This window comes from Castor canadensis, chromosome 3, assembly GCF_047511655.1.
Source record: "Castor canadensis chromosome 3, mCasCan1.hap1v2, whole genome shotgun sequence".
NCBI classification, from domain to species: domain Eukaryota; kingdom Metazoa; phylum Chordata; class Mammalia; order Rodentia; family Castoridae; genus Castor; species Castor canadensis.
In genome coordinates, this window is record NC_133388.1 from 71,670,144 (window position 1) to 71,696,662 (window position 26,519).

A 26,519-nucleotide genomic window follows, 5' to 3' on the forward strand; every position below is an offset into this window, starting at 1 on the left:
AACTAGATGGATTTTGAACAGCTATTTTTCAATAGGAGAAAATTCAGTGTTGAGAAATAAGCATTTCCCCTATACTTTCATTAGATATGACTATTTTTGGTGTATGTGCGTGGGAATTACTTTGTGCTTTTTAAGGCTCCTTAAGCTTTTCTGAAAATCAGGCTAACCCCAAAACGTAGTTGCATGACATTCTATTAGATGCAGTTTTGTTGATGTGGCCCCAAATGATTTTCCCCTGCCTTGTCTCTGCAGGCTGCCTCAAGTCTCCATTTCTGTTAATGATCTATTGCTTCTGTCTGATTCAATACAGCCCACTGGCTATGGAAATGGCGAGCCTCAGCAGGAGACAACAAAATGGTCAGCATCAGGGCTGAGCCATGTCATTTTCCTCAAATACTTTCTCAGGAATGAAATGACAAGCTTTAAAATGTTGTCTTCCGCTCAGGGCAAATATTTCTTTATTAAACAAAAGTGGGTATCCTCTAGTTTCCATTCAAATTACAGATGAAAGTATGTCACTTGAAAAACTTCTATTGTAAAAATATTTCATACCTAATATTTCTCTTCTAGTTCTTCTCTCTCTGGCTCTTTTGCATGTCCCATAGGGCTTAAATCCCAGATGTGCCAGTTACTAACAGCTGTGGGACCTGAAGAAAGTCACTTTACCACTTTTTTCCCCACCACAAATAACCTAACTATACTGCAGTCTCAGAGTAATGTCAAGTTAAAGGATTAACAATTAATTACCAATAATTAGCCACATAAATTTCCAAAGCTGATTAGTAACTTCCCAGTACTGACAATGGTTTGATCTACAACAATCCAATTCTCTGTTAAAAAAATTATATAGCTTAGCTGCAAATCCAGTGAAACTAATCACTCAGTAGAGATAATAGGTACCAACTCAAAATCACTCAGTAGAGATAATAGGTACCAACTCAAAATCACTCAGTAGAGATAATAGGTACCAACTCAAAGGACTCGGCCTGGGTACCTTATATTTAGAAAGGCCCAACAATGACTTCCAGAAGATTAAATGCTGTCTAAATTCTGGATTGGGCTTTTACATTCAGTCCACCTAAATGTGATCTCAAGAGAGGATACAGTTGATCTTACTATGCATTATTAAATAGTTACTGAGTTTTATCTCCTATGTGACTACAATTCTAAAAGTATAATTTAAAATGTCATTGAACTATCCTTATGGATTAAAGATGCAATTAAAATAGTCATTGATATTATCATTTGCCTTTGTATTTATGTAGAACTCACAGACTTCCCACTTACAAAATAAAAAAAGAGAATTTTCTGATTCTTTAGGTCAATTCTACCCTTGCTTTAATCTCTTTACCAGACAAAATTTACTAAATCATTGTATCACCCGAAAGTGAAGTATGAGAGTGGATTATTTCAGAGGGCATTTTTCTGGTGACCTAAAAGGTCACCTGAATTTTTTATGTCCTCAGCAACGAGGGAAAGAGCTACTCTCACCAGACAATTCCTACAGTAGCAGCCTTATGGGAATCTGACCTACTGCTTATGTATTTTATTCATCTACAACAACGAATGCTTATAGTAATTTCACTAATGTCCCCAAATGTTTTATTTTTCTCAACAGAGGTAAAGCAAAATGCTATGACATTTCTTTTCTTAGATAGGGTTCTATTGCACTGTCACAAAATAACATTGTCCAATGGAGTCTTTACCTTGCAATCATAAATCATCAGATTCTGAGCTGGCAAGTGTCTGTTAAGTGATATTCACAAGGAGCTGGCAGACAGTAATAAAAACAGCTGGAGACTGGGTACCGGGCATATTTAGCCCAGCTCCTGGGCCAGCCCACAGTACACACCCACAGCTCAGAGGATGGAACCTAGTGGCAAGCCCTGCAGCTCCCCATTCCCCAGCACGATCCCCACAATGCCTTTCTCACTTTGGGTGCCTACAGGTCTGGTTTTCTGTGCTCTTTAATGGGTACAGTGTTACTCAGGTCAGGCTCAGTAAAAGAAAACCATCTGCAAACCTGTATCACCCATGAGCTGTAGCTGGAGGGCCAGCTCTTGGACTCAGCTGCTCCTTCCACAACTGTTAGTTACAGAAAGTCAACTACTTAGAATTTCTTTTTCTTGTTTTCTGACATTTCCAAACCACCCCCCATTTAGTTAGAAATAAAAGGTACTTGACCACACACACACTCACTCACACACCACACACATACACGAGAAATGAGAGATGAGCGATCTGTGTGTGTGTGTGTGTGTGAGAGAGAGAGAGACAGAGAGAGCAGGAGAGGAGAGAAGAGGTGAGGTCTTGTTATGGAAAATTCTTCTGTAATAATCTTTCTGTCTTTAAAAGGCCAGTGAAGTAGACTATAGGTGTGACATTGTAGTACAATAATTGTTGAATTATATGTTCAATTTTGCTCTTTTTGTATTTAGAGGTATTTTTAAATAATTCTAATTTGTCTTCTAATCCACTTTCTCCAAGTCTCTTTTTTAGAATACCACTATTTCAGGATATTCACAGGTATCAACGATCAGCTTAGCTTGAGAAATAATCACATTACCGTCCACTCACTCAAACCCAGATAAGCCCAAAAAGGCTTTTGCAGTTCTGGAGACTGAGATGAAAAAGCAGCAGCCCCTGCCACAATGACTGAGTTTTGGGTCCATGGTTGAATGACAGTCAGCTGGTGCCACTCTATCGCACGTCATTCTTTGCTGATATGGTAACAAGAGTATGGTGTCTATTATTACCAAAGAGTATTTTAAAGCCAAGAAGAACACTGTTTTCTGGAATAGATTTGCATATATCTATATACATCACTACAAATGTCAAAGACCTACAAACAAGAAAATTATTCATATTCCTATGTGACATACAACCTTATGATTTTCCAAGACCTCTGCCTAGTTTTAAAATTAATAGTATAATTATCTTTCTATCCTACTTAATTGCCAAATAATTCAGGCACTCTTAATGCCTGAGAAAGAATTAAAGACATTTCCTTTCCTTGCAAATAGTATGCTTACCAGAATGCCCCCAAATAAAATCTTCCTGATCACAATGGTATCGCTGCTCTTTTATTTTTCTCCCCAATCTTTACTGTATGTGACCAGCTAAGAGAATGCATGTGTGAGAATGAGGCTAGGGCCCTCAGACTAGTCCTACAGGGATGTAGGAAAAGATGAACACCAAACTTAAAAAGGCCTGTTTGGAGGGCATGAACTGTGTTGAGTCTATGGCCACAGCAAGTGCTCACTGACTGGCCCCAGGCTGGGTGACCCCATCCCCTGTTGCTTCTCAGGGCCAGCCTCTGTTACAGCCAACTTTTCTTTTTTCTTTTATTATTCATATGTGCATACAAGGCTTGGGTCATTTCTTCCCCCTGCCCCCACCCCCTCCCTTACCACCCATTCCTCCCTCTCCCTCTCCCCCCACCCCCTCAATACCCAGCAGAAACTATTTTGCCCTTATTTCTAATTTTGTTGTAGAGAGAGTATAAGCAATAATAGGAAGGACCAAGGGTTTTTGCTGGTTGAGAAAAGGACAGCTATACAAGGAGTTGACTCACATTAATTTCCTGTGCGTGTGTGTTACCTTCTAGGTTAATTCTTTTTGATCTCACCTTTTCTCTAGTTCCTGGTCCCCTTTTCCTATTGGCCTCAGTTGCTTTTAAGGTATCTGCTTTAGTTTCTCTGCGTTAAGGGCAACAAATGCTAGCTAGTTTTTTAGGTGTCTTACCTATCCTCACCCCTCCCTTGTGTGCTCTCGCTTTTATCATGTGCTCATAGTCCAATCCCATTGTTGTGTTTGTCCTTGATCTAATGACCACATATGAGGAAGAACAGCCAACTTTTCTTGACACTCAGGTGTGCTTTGTATGTAGAATCTCATCTAAGCCAGGCACCTTGTATAGTATCTCATCTTATTCTTTGTTGTTGTTTTTTCTTTTTCATCTTATCTAATTCTTTCAGCACTCTGTGAGGTAAGAAATGTTGCCATCTCTGTTTTGGGTCAAGGAAATTGAGACATGGAAGGTTTAAATACATTGCTCAAGTCCACTTACCTAAGAACAGGGATTCGAATCCTAGTGCAACTGATTCAACAGCTGCTAGTCTGTGTTGCAATGGAACTGTGTTATTCTCTTTGCTTATTGTCCTTCTTCACTCACAGTGGGAACAGTGAGAGGCAAAACCATGACTCATTTTTGTCTCCCAGTGTTTTCTTCAATCTGATGCACATTAGGTACTCAGTAAATATTTACTGAACTGCAGCTAAGTGCTTTTAGATTTATTGTCTCATTTCTCTAGATCCAGGCCACTTGACATAATTAATTTTGTGACTAGAAAGTTCCCATTTACTAATTTCAGTCAAGTGGCCAAATACTACAACTTTCCTTGACACCAACAGTTACCTTAAAACCCTTCTCCTACCCACACCACTCACAATATTTCTCAGAAAACAATGACATGTTTATTCTACAAATCAAAGTTAACAAGATACATAAAAACCAGAATAATGTGTACCTGCCACATATACCATGGAAATCCCTCTGAGAAGTCTTCCCTTCTGATCCCAACATGCAAAGGTACCCTTTTGACATGACAGTTTCTGTAACATGTGTGAACAGACTCATATGTACCCTTCAATATCTTGCTAACATAATTTATAGCAATGGGTGATGACTGGTTCTACCTTGTAGCTCTTCAGGAATTCTGATTGTCTGCTTATCCCCATTTTTTCTAAGTAAGTTGAGGAGGTTATAGGCTGTGATAAGAAGAGAAATGATATCACATATTAGTCCAGGGGAACTTTGATTCTGGAGTCCCTTCATAAGCTCTGCTTTTCCTAGTTGCCTCTAAATTGATAACACTACTTACACAATTCTTTTGGTTTTTGAGACGGATTTTCATTTGAGGTAAAAATTGTGGCAGTACTACCAAATTTTCAATGTTTTACTCTGAACTAACACATATTATCAAATATAAATACCATGAATGCAAACACTTTTGTTGTGTCGATGAAGATTAATCTGTCAACCTGAGAGGCTTTTATGGATAATGTTTCTGTATTTCTACATTAAAAAAACTCCTGGTAAGCATTGACATGTTTCCTTGAAACCTGAACAGTATTTTAGACTACTCAACAGAAATACCAGCAGATGTTCATCAAACACTTTCTACACAGCAGGTTCTATTCCTCAGCACTCCTAACTACACCATCTCCCTCAATCTTTGCCCACATGCCTCCAGGCAGACATCTATGACTGTGCTTTCCATTTTGAAGATGAAGAAATAGAGGCTGAGAGAGGGAGAGATCTTTGGTCTACACAGTTAATAAATGAGCAAGTTGGAATGTGAATTCAAGTTTGGCTGGATGTCAAAATCTGAGTCTGCCTGCTCTCCCTCATGTCTAGAGATACAGATGAAAACTGAGCTGGGAACACAGAGGTTAGACAAGGCCCAGTTCCTGAGGTTAAGTCTGACTTTTCCTGCTAATATTTATTAATTCTTTTATTCATCAGGTATTACCTGAGAAACTATTATATGTAAGGGACCCAAATTGTACACTTTGAGTATCCTAATATTAGTACTTATTCTGACACATCTTTGAAAGCTATAGAAGCTTATACTGGATTTGGTGGGATTGAGTTTTTCTGAAAAAAATTTTATGAATTATTTTTCTAAACTGTGGCAAATGAAAATCCCCTTTGTTTTGACACACAATGTGTTAAAGCAACAATGATTGTTTTAAATAACAGGTTTAAAACTTTCATAACTATATACCTTCTCATAATCGTGAATAAGATTTTTATACAGCCTATTAGTTTTGAATAATAAATTACACGTTTTTTTTCCAAAAAATGAAATTTTAAGGCAATATAGTATCATGAAATAATTTGCCACCAACTCAGAATGCTTCCATATTTCAATTTTGAGAATGGCGATTTTGGTAAACATACGTTCTTCAGATAATGTGAAGCTCAATGGGATAATTCTTGGCACATCATATGGAGATTCTGCAATGGAAATGATCCTGTAAGTATGAAGCATTATTCTAGATAGAAAACAAACACTGGGGTCAGAGTGAGGCCAGCTTCATCAAAGCCGTGCAACACAGATGAGCTGTGCAATGCAGGTGGGGACGCCAACTGGCCAGTTGATATTAGTTTACCAAATTAGGCAGTAGACACATCACATCTCTTTTATAAACCTTATCTCAAAAGTCAAGACTGCCAGCTACTAACAGAAGTTGTGAATTAGCTTTCACCATTAAAAACATTTTCCTAAATGTCAATGTGATATCTTATTTGAGGTGAAGATGTGAGAAAAAGAGAAATTTCTGCTTTTCTTTCCTATTCTTTCTTCTTAAATAAAAATACTGTAACCCTTACTTTCGATTGTTTTACAGCTCAATTGATAAGGTGTGTTCCTTTTTTTTTTTGTTCAAGAAAATTTAAAAGCAACTAATTTAAATATGCAAAATTATCTTGAGTTGTTCATACGTGAACTTAAAAGCCATGCAACACAGGAAAATTAAGTAATTATGCCTCCAAGTTATTTACTGCAATTAAGCTCATTTATCATATGCAAATTAGTGCAAACTGGTCTCATTAGTTACTAAATTACTCAATATGAGCTGAACAATGTAGCACTCCAGTTTGTAATGAAAAATCCCTGTAGAGGCAAGCAGTATCAATTAAGCTAATTTGCATATGCAAATATATTCACTAACTTTCTCTTTTTCTATATTTAGTTTTCCATTTTCTTACCAGTCTGGATCATACAGGGAGTATAGGGTCACTCACCTTTCTCTCCTCCCTCTATTGCAACTAAATGAATTAATTCAGAATGCTTCTATTATTTGAAATCATCTTATTTCACTTTAGCACTGATGTCTGGTGGGATACTACTTAACCAACAGAAGCCACCAGGAAGAAGATGACCAACTTCCTAGAGATGATTATTTCTGTTTTATTTATAAGTTCCAAAAAATAAATACGGGTGAAATTCTAACTTATCAATAAGATAGAAAATACACTTGAAGTTATCACTCTCACAAAAGTCTTTTTGAAAATATTAACATCAGCTGGAGAAGGAATGTTGACTTGGCTAGGCTGCATTTTAATAAAATAATAATTTGAATTTTTGTATTAGCTTTTGGTATGTTTTATGTATATTCACTTTCCATTGCTAAGATGTATGAATTGTACCAGTCAGACTTTTAATTTCTTTAGTGGATGAATTAAAGGAGATGTCAGTAACAACAGTACTGGCATTCTCTACACCCGCCCAACATTTTTATAACTAGCTCCTTTTGCCTATACTCCCAACATATTTCCTCCACCAGAACCTTCAGTGTGGTCTTCTACAAATGGCTGGTGTCTGACACTAGAGTAGTATTGTGATAAGAAGCATTTGACAAATAACAAAAATACACATAAAATACTATTCATTTTGCTTTCCTTATTACATTGACCACAAATTTTTTTAAAAAAATCCTTGGTACAGAATCCATGTGTTCTCATTTGTCTAATAATAATCCTGCAAGACCAAAATAGTATGTGGACCATCTAGTCCAGTGTTTGCTATTACTCTATCTTCAAAACCTGAAAAATAACAGAAATGTAAATCTTGACTTGATTTTTCTTCCACGTGGGATCCTTAACAGACTCTGTAAAACATGGACTCTTCTTTTGAGGCAGGACCCTATCCTACCCTGCATTCCATGTTTGAAGGTGTTAGGGAAATCCAACAGCTCATTGAGGTCTCTGATGTCATTCACCTTATCCACACAAATCCTTGATCCCTTTGCCCAACAAATGCAAAAATAGTCACAGTTGAGCTCCCTTTCCAACCAGTTTTTGAAAATGTGCACTTTAATGAAATAATTCTGCTAAGATCCTCACCATAGGCCAATCTAAGTCATATACTAGAGAGTTCTACTAACAAATTATCCATGCAAAACCAATTATTTCCTTAGTTATGCTGGGAAGACCAGCAACCACACAACATTTTACCAGGCCTTTCTGATCTAGCTAGAGGGCCTGAGGTGCTATAATCTTAGAATGTTCTTGGAGGGTCTTTTAATCTTCCTCAAAGGGTCTGCCACTCCTAGATTTCTTTTTTCAGTTTGGGGCTTGAATGTTCTAAAAGAAATGAAAAAAAAATCCCTATGAGAAAGAATAATGCAGACCCAATGGCATATACATAGAAGGTTTGAGTAATACAGCTAATCACAAAATTGAGACAAGGATACCACCATATTACCATGGTGCATTTCTTATAGACTAGTCCTGTTTTTTCTCCCAAGACTTAGTTTAAATAATAAATGTGTTTCTATATCATTTCTGTACAAAAATGTGAGCACTTATGGTTATCTAACTCACAAAATGTTCTTTTAGGATCCAAACCAAGTTATGGATAAAGACAATTCTTCAGTGACTATATAAATATATGACAAGTATTAGCAATGCCATGTGTCATACAGTGTCAGTAATACAGCATGCATGTATGTGTGTAGGTTTACTTTGATAGAATGTACTAACAATGAATTCAAGCATAAACCTTAAAAACCTTCCATGCACAAGGTTTGACTTGATTGTTTGAACAGTGTGAAGTGAGTATGGCAGCATTACAATGGAGCATGCAAAAATAACATTGCAACTTTATGTAATAATTACATAAACATTATTTATAGAGTGAACAAAACAAACCCTTCTGCTAATAACTAAAGCACTCTATTCATAAGTCTGGCACCTCAGGGAAAGCCATCCCAGCAGTTAATTTTATGACTAGTAAAGATAATATTTGTTATCATTGTGTGTTTCGTTAACTTCAGTAAGTTAAAATATAAATATTCTGTCTGGTCCCTAAATCGGGAAACTAAAAATAAATACCACTTGTATTGCTTCATGCTAAGGAAACCACGAAGTAGAAACAATAATACCTCAAGAAAACTTTTCAAGGAGGAAGCAAATTTATGCTTAATTGCATGTATGCACTATATTTAGGAAGGAGCCTTCCTAAATATAGTGCCTACATAATGACCAGCTAAAATTCTTGGACTTTTACTTAATCCTGCCACAAAGTGTATAATTCCCAATCTTGACCCTTTACCTTCCTATTCCTCATCTAATTTTTCTTGACTCAGGCCTAGCAGGAATATTTCATAGCACTGGAGTTCTAAGGCTGACATCCCTCAAGCCCTTCTCTCTCTTGTAGAAGATGTTTCTGTCCCAAAATTCATGCCTGAAAAAGCTACAGGTTCACTGAGACTCTAGTACTGGTCACAACCAGTAGGGAGGCTATTGTATGAACAGTGGTCCCTGAATTGTACAATATATAACCCTGGATCTTGGCTCTGATTATATATGTCAGTATTGAGCCACCAGACTAAAAACTGGTTTCCAAAGACTTGATTTTACAACTAGGGAACCACCATAGAGTTTAATTTTCTCTTTTTTTCTGTAGAAAAGTAGTCAAATTTTAAGAGAGCTGTTAAAATTTCCTTAATTTTTCTGAGAGAATTTATGGGTATTTAGATAAACAAAACAAAAACACTTGTTACAGTCATAGTACCAATACATAAAATTTAAGTATCTATCTATACCTCCCACCCTAACCCTTCTAGGTCCTTGGGATGTGTTTCAGTGAAACAGCACTGGGAGCAGAGGTATCAGAGAAGTTTGACAACTGATGCAATGAAGTCACAAGCATTTCGTGAACACCACACTGATATTCTGAACTGACCTCTCCTTCCAAATTCAACTCGTTTCCCAATCCTGCTCATTCCAACCACAATATTTTAATTCTTTCCTATTATCATTGTATTTTAAAATGCCCTTAACATTTCTTGGAGACTACTATAATCTATGTTAGTTACCTAAGCAGACATGAGCTTGAGTCAAATTTTCTAAGTCTTAGCTTACTTAATTTGAGAACTTCATTATCATAGCCCCTATTTCACAAATACATACTGTGATTAGTCAATGATGATATAAGAAGTGGACTTAGTACAATATAGTACTTAATAATATTTTTTAAAATCCATCTGTACTAGACTTTTATAACAAACACATCAGTTGGTGTTTGTATTAGAAATGAAAATTTTTAGTTATAATCAAAATACTCAACAGGAGGAAAATGGTTAAGTAAATTAGGATACTTTAATAGTATGGAAGGGATTCAGCTAATAATAATAGTAACAATAACAGTAATGAAAACCAATCCTTTCATAATACAGATGACCATAAGATTTTATGAAGGCTGATTGCTAAAGAGCATATAATTAGTCAGTAGAGTTAGTTTGCTATTTATCTTCCAATACTCACAAGATGCATGGTCTCATGAATCTCAGACATAAAAGCATATTCTCATAACAATAAAAACCACAATTTTCCCTTGATACTACCTTCTCAACTTTCACTCTTCTTTTACCACAAACATGCAGAGTCTTCTTTACTTTCTACTACTCCTTAGGTTTTCTTCTGCACCTAGCATTTTTCTGCAACTGTTTCAATTAACAAAACTCATGACATATCTTCAGTATTTGTCCTACTGAAGGATTTATTCTTATCTCCCTCAAAATTAATACTCCTTCCTCTAGCAAAATCAAATCCTGTGATTTCTTCTTCCCTCTTGTCTTCTCCTTTCTTATCTTCTCCTTCCTTATTAAATGACAACATGACCCAGGGATGCCTCTCCTTAATTCTCTTTGTTCCACATCATTTCTATGGGTCTTCAATTGGTTGCTTGATTTGAACTATCACATTCATCTATACAGCAGTGATTATTAATTAACAGTCCTATTTTCAGCCCTAGGTTCAATGGGGCTCAACAGGATCACATCTAGGATTTCAAATGCTTACCTCATATCAGCCTGGCTATTTGAGAGAATATACTCTCAACTTCTCTCAGGTAAGAGGATTATCAGATAGTTACCAATCTTGAGGACCAGTGGTCATTATTTACCATGTTACTCCCTAGCTTTTCACCTCTACTTAATGACCATGTGCTATTGGTTCTATCTCAGTTCTATATATTCCTCTTTATTCACTGAGTTTTGGAAGGTCACTGGAGAAGACCTTCATTTTCTCTTTCTTGGACTGTTGTAACAGTTTCCTAAGCAATCTCCTTATATCAGGCTCTCCCAAACCAAAAGACTTCCAAATCATAGCATTTGGAGAATAATTCTAGAAATAAGCCAAATCCTTCCCATGTTACTTCCTGTATGAAAGCCTTCTCTAAGCCAAACATGGTGGCTAAAGCCTGTAATCATAGCTACTGGGGGGAAGGGGATGGGGTGGAGGTCAGGAGGATTGCAGTTTGAGGCCTGCCTGGGCAAAAAGTTGGAAAGACCCCATCTCAATCAATAAGCTGGGCATAGTGGCATGTACCTGCCCTTCCAGAAACACAGGAAGCACAAATAGAAGGATCACAGTCCAGGATGGCCCAGGCATAAGCCAGACCTTATCTCAAAAATAACCAAAGCAAAAAGGGAAGGGGGCATGACTCAAGTGGTAGAGTGCCTGCCTAGCAAGCACAAAACCCTGAGTTCAACACTCCCAGTACTATAAAAACAAAACAAAATAAAGAAAACACCACCACCACTACCACCACAAGTAAAAGCTTCTCCATCATCTTATCCCTAGTCAGAGAACCAAACCAAGCCTCTAAGCCTGCATCCCCATAGGTGGACTCAGTAGACCTGTCATAAATGGTTATTGTAGTTTCATTTTCTCCTGTGTTTCATTGCTTCCTGTGTATGTGAAGCTGGCATTAACTCAAACATCTTAACAATCTCCAAACAAGATCCATTACTATTTGATTCCATGCCTTGGTATTAGATGTTCCCTTTGATTGGAATATTATTCCACTTTCATCACCTAATAAACACCTATTCATCCAGCAATGACTTTGTGGTATCTTCTCTGATGTTTTAAGGCCAATTCAGAGCCTTGTTCTTTCAGAGTCCATTGTACTTGACTAGTGTAATGTTTCCACTTTAGGAGGCTTTCTGGTTCCTCTTTCCTAAAATGAACACAAGCTAAAGATAGCAGAACATACAGTGAATTCTGTGTTCTTACTAAATATCTGAAACTCAGGGGAAGAGAAGTAAATGACTATAGACTGTGAGGTCGGAGACCATAGCTCTACCTTGTTGACCACACAGGTTTTATCAAATATTTGCAAATGGAGGGAAGATAAGAAGCAGCAAGGAAAGGAAGAAGTCATCTGCAGTCTCCATGAATCAATCAGATTCCACCATGGACCCTCTGAAAACAAATGTAGAAGTCATCTTGTCATTGCAGAATGTTGAGATATTGTTGGACGTGGTACAGACATGAGTCCATAGCCTCAAGCTATGGACTAGCTTACTAAGCTCTCCTCTAGAGAGCTTAGAGGCTCTTCTTCTTACTACTACTTCATAATCCCTTCTTGTCCACAATCATTTGATGTAAATGCTATAGTACTACGTAGTTCTTCCATTCCAAACCAATGATGTTAAAATTAAACAATACAAGAAGTTCCAGCTTCCATGTTAATTTTTAAGAATCTATAGTTCAACCATGCTTTAATGTCCTACTTTCTTGAAAGCATATCTACCACCCCATCTCTACATTCCCTTAAAGCCAACAGCTTTCAACAACATATTCCAAATATGGCCAGATGTATTTGGTAGATTTCTTGTATAAAGGCGATGTTTCTTCTCTTCAGTTTGCATTTCTAAAGCCGAACAGAATCTATAAAAATCTTCTCACTTTCTAAATGAGGTCTTCAAATATATAGAAAGGACATTGACTCTTTAAAGTCACAAGCTTTCAAAGCTAAACTTCCCTAGTCTCCACACCATTGTCCACGTCACATGATTTCTAGTTCACATCAATCTGGTTCTCCTCCAAATGACAGCCAGCTATCTGGGCTTCTCTTAAAGTGTGGTATCTAAACAAAGTGAGACCAACCCCAAATGGAGAAGAGCTTGAAGCCTCTTTTAGGTCCTCTAATCTCTTAATGAAGCATAATGCTGAATAGCATTTGAGACAGACAGTCTATATATTTTAATGCTGAGTTGTATATAAGTCAAACTTTCAAAGTTTTGTTCAGAGACTAATCTAGGGCTACTGAGAGCCTTTTCTTTCATTGGCTAAGTCTTAGGCAATGACTGCTTCAGAATACCAACAGGAATAGTTCCGAGTCACGTCAGAATCCAACAATCTATCTGTCATGGTCCATACAAAACTTATAATGGACATTCTAAATAAAGAATGTATAGAAAACAAGGACATAGAATTCAAAGATCTTAAAAACAAACATGATCCTTTCTGTACCCTTAAACTAATCCTTGGTTACTGCAAAGACAACTCAATATTTTACGTATGCAAGAGAATAGCATCTCTCAAGGTGAATCTCAGGAAGCATCAGTTCTATGAGATACTGACAGATAATGATGGAAAAAATGAGAAATACAGAATAAATGAAAATAAAGACATTTCAAGGGCTTAAATCTGCAAATGTGAATTGTGATTTCTCTGATCTTATGTAACATCAAAATTATCTCAGAAGGTTGTTGAAAATCATAAATTCCTGACTTGATCCTTAGACTATCATTCTGTAGATCTAGTTTCAGACACAAGAACACATCATTTGAAGAAATAGCAGGTTATTCTGAAACTACCAGAAAGGGGACTGCTTTGGACAAATACTAGAACTTGACCCTGAGTTAATTTTTTCAGGAAGAAACTGAGAATCGTTTCCTAGTGTATACACTTTAGGGAATAATATGCTAATGTTACTTTTGACATCTAGAAAATGAAAGAACCAGTGAGGTCATTTTTTTAAAACTCTGAATGGACAGAAATCTGTAGCTTAATTTTATTTTGCCACAAAGTTTTTATAAGGGAAACATAACCACGTTTTCCAAATACAATAGGCTGCTTAAATATCCCAAACAGGTCTGTATCTAAACTTCATATAAAAATATCTTCCATAGTTAAAAGAAGGTTTGGTCATGGCAACATTTTTCCAGGAAGAAATAATGATATAGAACAGTTATCCATGGATGGAGGCAGAGGTGCTAAATTGAGAGCTAAGTCTTAAGAAAAAACGTTTGATCAAGTGAGTTGCTGAGTTGCGGATGGATTTTCTCCAGAGCTACAAAGTACAAATTCATCCTAGTGACCTTCACACTTCTTTGTCAGGAAGTTCACAGCCAAATCAATTATTGTTAGTCTCCTTTACCTAAAAAATAGGCATTAAAATTTTTCATTTTAAGAAATTTTCTAATTTGGGGAGGCAAACATTAGGACTGAGTACACTTAACAAATACAAACTCAAGCAAAGAACTGAAGTTTGGCAACACATAAAAATGTCACAGTACTTTCATGACAAAACTGTTCTTCTAAAGAAAACAATATGTAGCTCAAAAACATACACACACACACATATATATATACATATCCACTTACAAATACGGCACACACACACAGTCACTCTGGTAACAGCCAGTTACTACCCACTGCGCATCAGCTAAATAGTGCAATTTATCTAAATTATTACAGCACAAATAATACTTGCCCTCCCTTTTTCATTAATCTCTCAAGGGATGGCTTTCTAAAAAGGAAAAAAAATTCATAAGAATTTCCAAATGCTAAGATCAAATATCAACACATACATATCTGAAATTAAAAATATAAAAAAGAATATGTGGATTTTTCTTGCTAAAATAGAAGCGAGAGTCTTTTTCTTTTAAAGGTACCTGCAAAATGTGACTTCCCAAATGTGCTTCAAATACTTCAATGGCTAGTGCGCTAGGGCTTCTCCTTCGTTGTGCACCTATAACTTAAAAGAAAAAAGAAGAAAGAAAGAAAAAGAGGAAAAATAATTAAGTTGGAGCTCGATTTCATACGTTCAGCTTAGTTTCTCTTGAACTGCATCACTACTAGCTTTGACAGCAGTGATGTGAAAGAACCACCACCCAGCGTTAATTTTGGTTCTGAGTTTGTTTGAACATAAGTCTATGTTAAATATCAACTCCTGGAACTTTTTTTTTAATCTTGATACTTTAAAAAATTTCTTTTGGATTATTTATTTTATACTTAAGTAAAAAATATTATGTTCATATTCCTTTAAAATAACTTAGTACACTGTTTTCTTAAAATTAAGGTATTGATATTTTTTAAGGCATTAAAAAATATCTTTTCCTTCCAGAGAAACCTAAACTTTTCATATCCTCTAGGCTAGAAAAAAAGCAAATAGGGCACTTCTTATATTTTCTAATGTAATAACTTTATCACAGTTTAATAAAAGCAACATATCAGCCATTTGCACTGGTATTTCCAAGATGGCTGGATTGCATATTTATTGAATATTTATGGCTAACTACTTTACAGGACTCACAAATAGTTCAGGTGGCCCCTTGGCCAGCATGTGCCTCTCCTGGTCAATGACTATTTCTTATCTGGAGTTCTCAAAGACTACTATCTACTAAGGGTCAGTACCTTGCTTCCCAGCACAGCCTACAAGCTTTGCCTGCAGATACCTACCACCAAAGGAACCCCCACAAAGTAACAAGGTGGCAGTAAGGTATGGTATTTGAGGAATCCAGAATTGAAGGTCTTTTCTTTCCATTTTTTAAAACATGGGCTTGCTAATTTGCTTTTAAACCCATTCTTTATGTATTTTTTTCTTTACGTTCTCAAGCATCATAAAAATCTGCTTGCTTCACAGTGATTTATGAATAAAAATACTCTAATATTTGCTATATTCCCAATACACAAATTCTTCGTGTTTTCTTGAAAATTTTATTACAAACCTCTGCTTCTTAAGTTGAGATACTATTAATTGACAATAAAATCAAAATCCCCTACTCTCTTATATCTAACTATGCTTTCAGTTAGTTTTAACAAGAAAATTCCAGCAAAATGCTGCTGGGAGAATTCTGTTTTGTTTTAGTTACTAAGTTGGTCAGTTGGATCCATAGCTTAGTAAGATTACAGTATAAATGCATTTATGACTATTGTACTGTGCAAAAAAGGGAGTTTACCCTGCAATTGAGAGGTAAAGTCTGAAAGGCACTTTGAAAATAGCGCTGAGTGTTAAGTATCATTTCTGGCAAGAGAAAAATAAAAGGGATATTTTTCAATGGGGAAATTTACAAAATTTAATTTAGGGATGATTATTATTAAAGAATATTCTGGCTGGAAGGGATCATAGATACCTCTACTCCAACATCTTCATTTGCTTCAGAAGCAAAACAGGCACTAATAATTTTTAAATATGAAAATAATTTTCTATCCTGAGATCAATCTTTATTATAAGTACACACATAAGACTTAATTTTTTTCATATTCATATATATTTAAGACAGCACTGCTGTGTGTGTGTGTGTGTGTGTGTGTGTGTGTGCATGTGTTTCTGATTAATTTCCTATTCTAACATGCACATTACTCCCTTCAAAACTCCTTTGGCATTTTTGATAATGCAGCTGTCTTGCTGAATACTGTTTTCAGTTTCTAGAGTGTTAATTGCACATTATGGTAGCTTGGTGTGAATGATCCCACATGAATAAAATCTGCAGCTTTTTTTTTTTCAAGATTATGGGGGTGGGTAACTTTGGGGAGGCAGAAGAGGAGAGGTGAAAAACTTCTAAAGTGTCCACTCTCTTATGGAGGCAGTAATTAGGATTCAGAAAGATCCTTATTAGTAGTTTATGATTTGGGGGACACTTTAGAGCTTTTAATTGCAAAGCTCAACATAAACCATTGTACATCATTAAAAAATGGATTAACTTTAGTCTTAGAGAACATAAACTAGTCTACACAGAGCTGGATTAAGAGGGGGCCAAGAGTAGTCTACACAGAGCTGGATTAAGAGGGGGCCAAGAGAGCAATAGCCACTAACTACAGGGTACTCAAAAACATCACAGGAAATGTAAACACGCATTTATTTACTAGAAGGTCCATGAGGCAAGCTCCAGTAACAACAGACGGCAGCTCACAGGCCTTGTAGAAACCCATAAACAGTTGCCTGAATAGCATGCAGGGTTACTCAAATCTGGATATTGCTGGCCTTTCTTTTCCTGCCTTTTCCTTACTAGGGCTCAGATTGCTTCCTGCATCCACGAGTCCTGCCTGAACAGTTACTTTTTGTTCTTCAAATCCACTAGAAACCTGAGGGTGCATCCCCAAACATGCTCATATAATACATAAGTATCTTGTAAGTAGTTTCATGCTATTCTACTCAATGGCATTTTTATGGCACAGGAACTTCTCTTGATTTATATATTTTGCACTTATGCAGGTGATGTGGGGCTGTAATGACAGTTCCTAATTTTACAACCAACATAAATATGTTAAACAGGAGCCCATTATGCCCCTGGTAGGATCTCTGCTTTAACTCTAGCATTATTGGGAACTGAATAGATGTTAAATACTGACTTCTTACAAGCACTTATCTTATCACACTTGGCATTTTGAGAATCAAGCATTGATAACTCAGGAACAATATAAACAGTTATTTTGTTTTTCTGTGTTAATCCTGCTGTGAGTAGTGTCATTAATGTTTAAAAAGAGCTAAAGGGAATTCCCTCATGAGGTCCATCATCCTCAGAAAAGTAACCTGGTTTATGAAGTTCCCTTAGATTTCTCTATTTCCAAACCCATTCATAACCCAGACACAACGGGTACTTCTTATTGCTGAACAGTAACTGTTTCAATTCATCAACTGACATATTTTATTATTTGTTTATTCAATTAAGAGGCTACTTTTATGATATTAAAGAACACTAAATTAATCAAAAAATGTACACACACATAGGATATTGCTAAATAAATGGAATATACAATCTTTTGTCTAGGATGATTATGTTACTACTTTAACTAACAGTGAGGTGTGAGAGCATATAAGCTGAAGTTTATATAAACTGTTGTGAGAAAAAAATCAAACCATAATATAATTCAACTTAAAATTATATTCAATATTTGCAGATGACTATTTGATGCTGAAAATCTATAGCTACTGTATGGTAACTAGTGCTCTAAAACTTAAACAGTCTAAAGAAAATCTTAAGCAATTTAAAACTAGGCCCAGCATGTAATCATCATCAACAAACACCACAATTTTACTATCTCAGCTTTAACAGGAGTTGAAAATAAAGCACCTAGAGTTTTAAGAAACTTTAAATGGAAGAAATACATAGGCTTTCTCAGTTTAAAAATAAAATCAACTAATATCCTAATTTTCTCTCTCAGAAGCCCACAATGTTTACGATGAAATCATTAGGACCATGCATTTGGCCTTGTTCTCATTAAAGAGTAGAAGAGACAGGAGGAAACATAGTCTGAAATATGTATCTGGAAACTTGCTTTGCCCCTCAACAATGTCAGCAAAAACATGCTAATCTGGACTCTTCCATGTAACATCACCTTCACATGGTGGTTTTTGAGAATTAATATCATGCAGTAAAAGGTAACCCCTCTTTCAGAAATATCCACACATACCCTGTCATACTCCCCACCAGTGCTCCTCACCTCCAGGGATGCACAAATGTGAGGAAGGCTGAAGATTAGAGCTCAGTGGGAGTTTGACCTATTCAGCCAAAAGGTCAACTTGCCATAGAAGAACCCATTACAAACAGAAACAGGACAGCTCAGTGGACACACATAATGAAAGGGGGAAAGTCATGAGCCCAGCTTGCCTTGTGTCGTGCTTTGCCCTTTTCCTTCCCAGCCCTCCCCATGCCTGGCCCTCACCAGAACGGTTCACAGTGGGAAGAGAGGCCACAGGCAGAGAGCTTGCTCCACACTGAGATGAGTACGACACTATGAAGCAGGGTTTGTAGTGGGACGTCTTACTGGGAAAAAGCAGGCATTGGTAAATAGAGAGGACCATCTCGGAAGCACTTGCTTAACCCCCTTCTCAGTGCATCGGTATAGCCCCTAAGGTGATTGTAGCTCTGATGTTCTGCAGGTTGCACCTCAAGAGTGGAATCATCCACCCCATAAAAGGCAAGTTTCTGATGGCTGCCCTCTGAATCCTTCATCGAAGGAGCAACGCTCTGTTCCCACAGTAAGCCTGAGGGAAGGGAGGACTGAGGGACATGCTTAACAGAATCCCCAGACATCACTCCCTGGATTTAGCAGGGAAGGTTTTATTACAAATAACTTGCTGAATTTGGGAAGAAGAAAGCGTCTCTGCTCTTCTCAAAGAAGCATATTTGTGTTGCTTCACCTACTACAGAACTGAGGGGAAATGCTCAATGTTCAATACATCTGTTTAGGTGAGTGAGTGATTAAACTTCTCCTCCTCTTAAACAACTGCTACTCACATGACTTTTGAAAACTCATCTTTACAATTTCCTATACCAGAATGGCACGGTTGTCTAAATGTAGAATGACACCCAAATATCACGATAGTGTGCACTTCTTGACAATATTTTTGTGGCCTTGATCAGCAACACATGATTATAGGCACTTCTTCTCAGGACAAAGATATCATTTTAAAGATTCACTTTGCACACTTCACCTTTCTTTTCCATGGAAGGAAATAAGAGTTCTTAGGCAGATATTTCTCCATTTGCAGCTGGCGAGAGGAGAAATCTGGCAGTTACGGCAGGGACTATATGGACTGTAAGGCCCTCACGAGGGTTACTTACAGGGTGATTAACATTCTTCATGGGAAAACCTACACTTCCCCTTGACAATGGAATTCTTAGGACAGGGGTTAAGCTGATGCTTGGGGTGACAGCATCTGATAGAACAAGGAAGTTCTGAGAGCACCTCTGAGGATGGATCTTCAGGGAATTAAAGACATGATCCACAGCCTGGGCTGAGGCTAAGAGGTGGTACAGGAGGGACATCATCAGGAGATACAAGGGAGCATGAGAGGGAAGTACTGGTCTAATAGACAAAGATATGCTTTACATCCCAGGACTCCAAAAATAATTGCCACAAATCCAAAGAGAATTTTTTGAAAAATGAAGTTATTACTCAATTATTCCAATTTTACTTTAACGTTATTCTAAAATAAACTATATATAACTAAAATAACTTCATACACACAATATGGAGAGAGAGGGGGAGAGAAAGAGAGAGAGAGAATACTTTGTAAAGGACTTTAGTCCTAATAAGTTAAAAGACATCCAAGAGTTTCTCAGTATATTTTTTGGCTTCATCAAGTTGATGTCACTGGGATTGTTTTGCTTTTAGGTGTAAATATTAGAGTTAATTATTTAATTCTTTTTACAAAGTGGATGGAATGAGAAGTTCTTCTTTTTCTTTACAAAATGAATAAAGGTAAAAAAAAATCAGTCATAAAAAAATTCAGTTCCTCCTTGTAAATTCCCAGCAAAGAAATGGGACATGCTGGATTGTACCTCCTCTCAACCTGAGGAATTTATAAAGTGTCTTCAGAACAAAGAATGTAGGTCCGGAGAGACTAGCAGTAGTACAGTCTTGAGTTCTGTTTCATGTGAACTTAGCACGAGATGAACTAATTTGTTCTAGCTAGGGCTATAGCAGCTACATACCTGAGCCTCACTGTGAGGAAGAACTGTGTACTCAGGACCTGACATCGACTGAGACAAAGGCCACTGAGTGACACAGTCCATGTGGCTCATGCAGGTGGGCCTCCCAGACACTTGTCTGGGCTCCAGGCCTGAATGTATTCCTGGTGTAAGACAGCGCTCAGGTTTCTGAGTGCTCTCAGGCTCTGAATTGGAGCTGCTTCTTTTGTTGCTGTATAAATTCCTCTTCTTCCCAGGAGCACTTTCTGCTGTAGACCATGTACTTTGGGTATGTCAGGCAGGATTACTATGTGTCTCTCCTGAACTAAGTCCACAATTCATACAAAGACACCAAGCACTTTCTGAACACAGCTCTTCAAGGTAAAACCAGAGATGACACATCAAATCTGATATCTGAATGCAACACTAACTTTGTGAAGTTAATACTTGTCCTTTAATTGGGAGAAAGAACCTTCCCACAAATACACTAAAACTTTTTTTGAGTAGTTTAAGTTTTTAGTGAAAATTAGGTTGGGTAAACTCCCTCCAGGGGGAAATGAATTATTATACTTTCATTTTTAAAACTGTCTTCAAAGCTTTTAAATGATGCTACCTTCCAGCTTTGACTCCCTCTGACCTCAGCAGCACTTAGACAGGTAGTGGCATGACCAGTCCAGTAGGAGGGGTGCACATTACCGGTGAGTTGGTATTGTGTCAGTGGCACTTACTGGTGAAATGAAGAGGTCCACATCTGTTATCTTGATTTTTTTTTCAGTCTGATCCCAAAGCTTCATGTTATGACATTTTGTACCATCTGCTAAAAATATTGAAGTAAGTTGGGCACAGCCTTATTACTTCCAGTCTAATGCTCCATCTAGCCTGTGGGTTTCCTAGGCACCGATGCGACAGGGAACTAAAAAACATTGGACCTGCAGGAAGCAGCTTGTGTTTCTGTGGGAGAAAAAAAAGCAATGTCTCTTGCTCTCTTCTCCTGCTCACTCACTCATATGCTCAGTCATCCTCTCTTTTTCTACCTCTGCATCCCTCCTCCCTTTCTCTCTAACTTTTTGGGCCATATCAATGGTTGGCACCATGCTCAGTAATTGTCCTTCTGCAAAAGGAACAGTCAACATAAATACCTTGTGAAGCAGCAGAGGATTGCCCCAAAGGACACAAGGCTCTGTTTTTAACAATACCTGCTATTGATGTTACTCCAATCAATTTCCAAAGCCCAACAATCTCAGGTTATGGTATTATGTTTATTCATCTAAAATTTAGTGATGGCTTATAATATGAAAGATATTAACCCCAACAAACCAGTTTTCCATTTCCATTTCTGGGTATATTGGCAGAAGAAAGCTAAAAGCATCCATGTAAAATATTTGTTGAGTCTCTACTCTACCAGGCACTGTGTCAAAGGTTATAGAAATGAGAAGGCAACATCTCATCCTTCCAGGTGATCAAAATCTAGTGGGGAGACTAACACATAAACAAATCAATGAAGTGTACTAAATGTGCAACTCAACCCAGGATGGGGGCAGGAGAAGTAGAGTCAGGAAAGATCTCAGAGTAGGAGGCTATAGGAAGTGGGGTATAGGGAATGAGGTCCCATGATTGGTGAATTGCAATGGTCAGGGCTCTGGGATCATCAACTGGTCAGACATGAAGGCAAGGGACAAGTGCATATTAATGTAGCTACCAGTACCAGGTTGCGCTTCATTTGTCCATTCCAATTTTCTTTTCTTTAAGCTGTAACACCAATGGATTGTCACACTATCAGACACTTGCAGCACTGGGACCCTCACTAGACTTCATCTGCCTGTTCACTGCAGTTGAACAGTCAAATGACTAGGAGGATCAATGTCTACTTAGTGCTATCTGAAAAACCTAACTTACAATTTTACTCCCCACTCTAATTAAACACCACTGCTACATTGAGGCCCACATCACAGCATTCAGCTTGGTACAAATGGATGAGTGAGACAAATGAGTCACCAGATGGTTATATCACTTTGGAGCTCTGAATGTGACTGTCATGACTCAGGTTGCTTATTGTAAGACATTTGATTCATTTCAGGTTGCTGTTAATCCTGCTTCCTCAATGGGAGGGCTCATATCATTGGGAGGCAGTTGTGTACAGAGGAAAGAATTTGGTTTGTGAAGTCAGACAAAGTTTTAAATCTTCTGTTTATCTCTAATTAGCTGGGTGGCATTGAAAAAATTAAGCTCCATGGACCTCAGTTTCTCATTCTGCTAAGACTTAATGCCTCTTAGAGCAGTTGTAAGGGCATGTGATGAACCCCGCTTCACACCAATTTTTCTCCTGGAACTAACTTACATGGTGGCTGTCTCTCCCACTAGCTGTTACCTTCATAGGCCACAGGAACCTTTTTTTCTTTCATTGCTGAGTCTCTAGCAGTTAGAATAGGGCCCAGAACACAGAAGGTACACAATAAATACTTTTGAACTTCAGAGACTGGTGCCCAGCCCAGGGGAGGCACTCAGCACATACCAGCTCCCTCTTTATTGTGAAGAAGTAGAGGAGGTGTGAAGATAAGATTTCACTATCATTATCCCAATTTCAAAGGTATATTAGAACTTTTTCTTGTATGTTGTCATCAGCTTCTGCCTTTCCGAGGGCATGATATCAAATCTATAGTGTCACCACAAACCCTGCAAGCCAATCACAATCAGGGTCTCAAACCAGCACAAACATTTCACATGCACTTGGGCAAAGAACCAGCAATTTGCTGAGTATCAGTAACTGCCCACTGAATTTTCCTTTGAAGGATTCACTCATGCCCTATTCCAGCAGTAATTGGCATTCATTTTAAGATGCCTCAGACATAACTTGATTATGTACACATACATAGCCACCACCACTGGAAACCAAAATTGGATCTAAACCTCACCATCTTCCCTCTGATTTCATAGAAACAAAAGCCCTCATGATTACCGGTGGTGACTAAGCTGGAGATGTGTCTTACTTATGTTAGAAGATTAAGGTCTACATCACCACTGATGCCTGCCCCTTGAGGACTTACAAAGGCTAGGATTGAGGCAAAGGTAGAAATTAAATGAAAGACATGTACATTGTTTGGAATGCACAGATTAGTCAGCAGGCTTACAAGATGGTCAGACTTGGCATCAAGATAACACAGAAGCATATAGCTGCATATTCATTATCACCATGAAGGATTAAGGAGAGAAAAAGTTGAGCACCTGCTATTTAGATTCAAGGCTGAGCTTAAGCCTTTACAGAAAGGCTTCAGAAGTTTTAAACATATTTTCTTCTTTAACTAATAGAGTTGTTTGAGCAAATCCTTTTCCTAAGACAGGATTCAAACATAAAACTTTGCATATACAATTACAGAAAATTCCAGAGAAACCCATCTATAGGACCCCAGGTTAAGAACTCTTGCTTTAGGCAAGAGATAAGCATCCACATATACTCTTTACCATCAGTGGCACTGAACAACTGATTCACTGAATGAGTAAGTAATCAAATGAATGCTCAAATGAATGAATGCAATGAGATTCAGTCAAGAGAGAAGACACAACTAAAGCAGACACTTGTATTCTGTGCGGAGGCTGAGACTGAAAGCAGCAGCCAGTTAGTGGGTTTATTCACAAAAATTGCCTTGTGGAATTATACACTGCTCCTCCCCTTCTAAATGCAGACAGAGGGAGGAAAGGAAAAAGAGATAATGAAGGTTTGCAAATGAAGTGGGTACAACTGTGCAATCAATCAACATTTTCTGAAAAAGAATCTGCATCACTTGCCAAAAATCTGAACTGAATAACTGAACCAGAATTCTGATGAGAACGGACTTTGCCACTAGCCAGTCATTTTTATTTGTCTTCCAGCTGTCTTGCTTCTGTTTTCCACAAACCCATGGGTCTCTTCAGTGTGGTGGGTTGAAGCATGGGAATTTATTTAACCATGGTCAAATGCATACTCCATGATTATTCTTTCAATAAAGCTTTACTGAGTGTTTACTCTGCCAGGTACCACGTGAGTCCAAAAGGATACCATTCAGTCATTCATCTAGCTATTCGCTGAGGGCATACTAAGTGCCAGGCCATCAAAGACCACACAAAGGAAACAGAAAATGACTTAGCTTGGACCTGACATTCTAGTGGGGAGTCTGACAGCAACAATGATAATAACACATGCACATGTATGTGTGGGGAGCAGTATGAAGAAAAATAAAGTTAGCGGGAAAGGGAAACAAGTAATGGGGATCTATGTATCGGGAGGGAGATAGGAACAGCCTATCTGAGGACATAACATCTGAGTTGAGACATGAATGAAAAAGCACGTGATGGCCAGGCAAAGGGAGAAAACATTTAAGGGCCTTAAGATGGGAGGGTCTTGTCGGGTTCTACACTATGACAAAGAGGACAATACCCTTAAGGAACTTAAAACTCAGGGGGAGGCAGTAGTAAAACAACGGGTGACTTGATAGAGCTATGAAAAGGAACATCTTACTTTAGTGAATGTCAAAGACCCAAGAGAGAAGAGGTACCTGAACTACAAATGACTACTACCTTTCCAGGTAAGCAAGCCGTGGATTGATGGGGAGAGTTGAGAGAGAATCATACACAATCACAGAGTGAGCAAGGCAGGGGAGATTCATGCAAAGGGAAAGAAATGGCAGAAGGCATCTATCTATTGACCCAGTCACAGATGGCCTTGCAAATATCACAAAGGAGGTCACAATGTACACAAATTGATGGGGATCCATGTGAGAAGTTTAAGCAGGGGTGACATGCCATGTGTGTGTTTTATCAACACAGCAGTGGTGCAGAGGGTAGAATTATATTGGAGAAAGACTGAAAATAATGCTATTATATAATCTAAGCAAGAAATGGGGGAGGAGATGACCCTGGGAACTAAGTTAACAAGACTGCAGAGAGGGAATAAATTCTGAAGGCATTAAGTAGGTAGGATTGAGAAAGCTTTGTGGCTAATAAGGGAAAGGAGAGCATCCAGTGAATTCTGAGGGTCTGGCTTAGCAGTGTAGATGGCTCCATCATTACTCTCAATAGGAGATTTCAGAAAGAAAGGTATGTTAAAGAGAAGATGGGGTACTGAACAGGAAAGGATCTTTAGGACAGACCCATCATGATGTCCAGTGGGCATGAGGCTCATCAGGATTGAATTCCCAGCAGAGATGAGGATTTGACTGCAATTCATTAGGATTTGAGTGGGAGGAGAGCAGGCTGGAGGAGTGCAGGTGCCCAGGCCAAGGAGCATCTGCATTTATAGGGAAGCAGAGAAAGAGGAGTCAGCAAAGAGCCTTAGAATGAAAGAGCTGGAGAGGCAGGAGGTGGACAAAGAGGCAGTGGTGTCCCAGATCACAGAAGAGTGGAACATGGGAAGGAGAGACTCGTCAACTCTGTCACATGTCTTGGCAGAGCACTGAAGGCCTTGCACAGAGGCAGTCAGTCAAAGAGTAAATGAAAGATGAAAAACATAAGTTATATAACCTAAATTCTCTTTCTAGAAATTTGGAAATGAAAGGAAGGAGAATAAAGGTTGGAAGCTGTGCAGGGAGAGTAGGGTTGAAGAGTTTTGTTTTTTTTTTTTTAATTTTTTTAAGTGACTTTGCAACATTTATGTCCTGAGAGCAAAAAAGCCATGAGATAGAGAAGCAAAACTCTCATAAGTTGAATTTTTCTAACTGGTAAAGCTGACAAAAGGCAATACACTATTTTAAAATGTTTTTCAATATTTTACTAAAGCCAGAATCTATGAAAATCATGTGACATGGTACAACCATTCCAGCAGGAAGGGATCTCAGCCTCAGAGCAAGCTCCTCTGACTGATGATTACACAACATAATGATCTCAACCCACAATGCGATGTGGATAGATCTATATTTAAGGCATCTCTCCCCCCTTTCCCCTGTTAATGAGTCTCTGCTCTGTGAGTTGCTGCTGGCTCATTATTTCAGAGCTCCCTTACTCTTCCTTTGTTCTCTCCCATGTTTATTTAGGGAACCAAGCAT

The 26,519-nt window shown here is 37.9% G+C and overlaps 1 protein-coding gene across 21 annotated transcripts in view; it reads right to left on the reverse strand.

The window, feature by feature from the left end:
* Npas3 (neuronal PAS domain protein 3) overlaps positions 1-26,519 on the reverse strand; it is an 869,823-nt gene that overhangs the window by 432,763 nt on the left and 410,541 nt on the right. For 15 of the 21 annotated variants that reach the window (XM_074068169.1, XM_074068167.1, XM_074068174.1 and 12 more), the window contains one exon: positions 14,761-14,843. In XM_074068169.1, the coding sequence (XP_073924270.1) occupies positions 14,761-14,843 (83 nt within the window). Of the gene's footprint in view, positions 1-4,698; positions 6,029-14,760; positions 14,844-26,519 lie in introns of those variants that run through there. The other 6 variants (XM_074068168.1, XM_074068173.1, XM_074068176.1 and 3 more) reach the window with 3 other exon arrangements.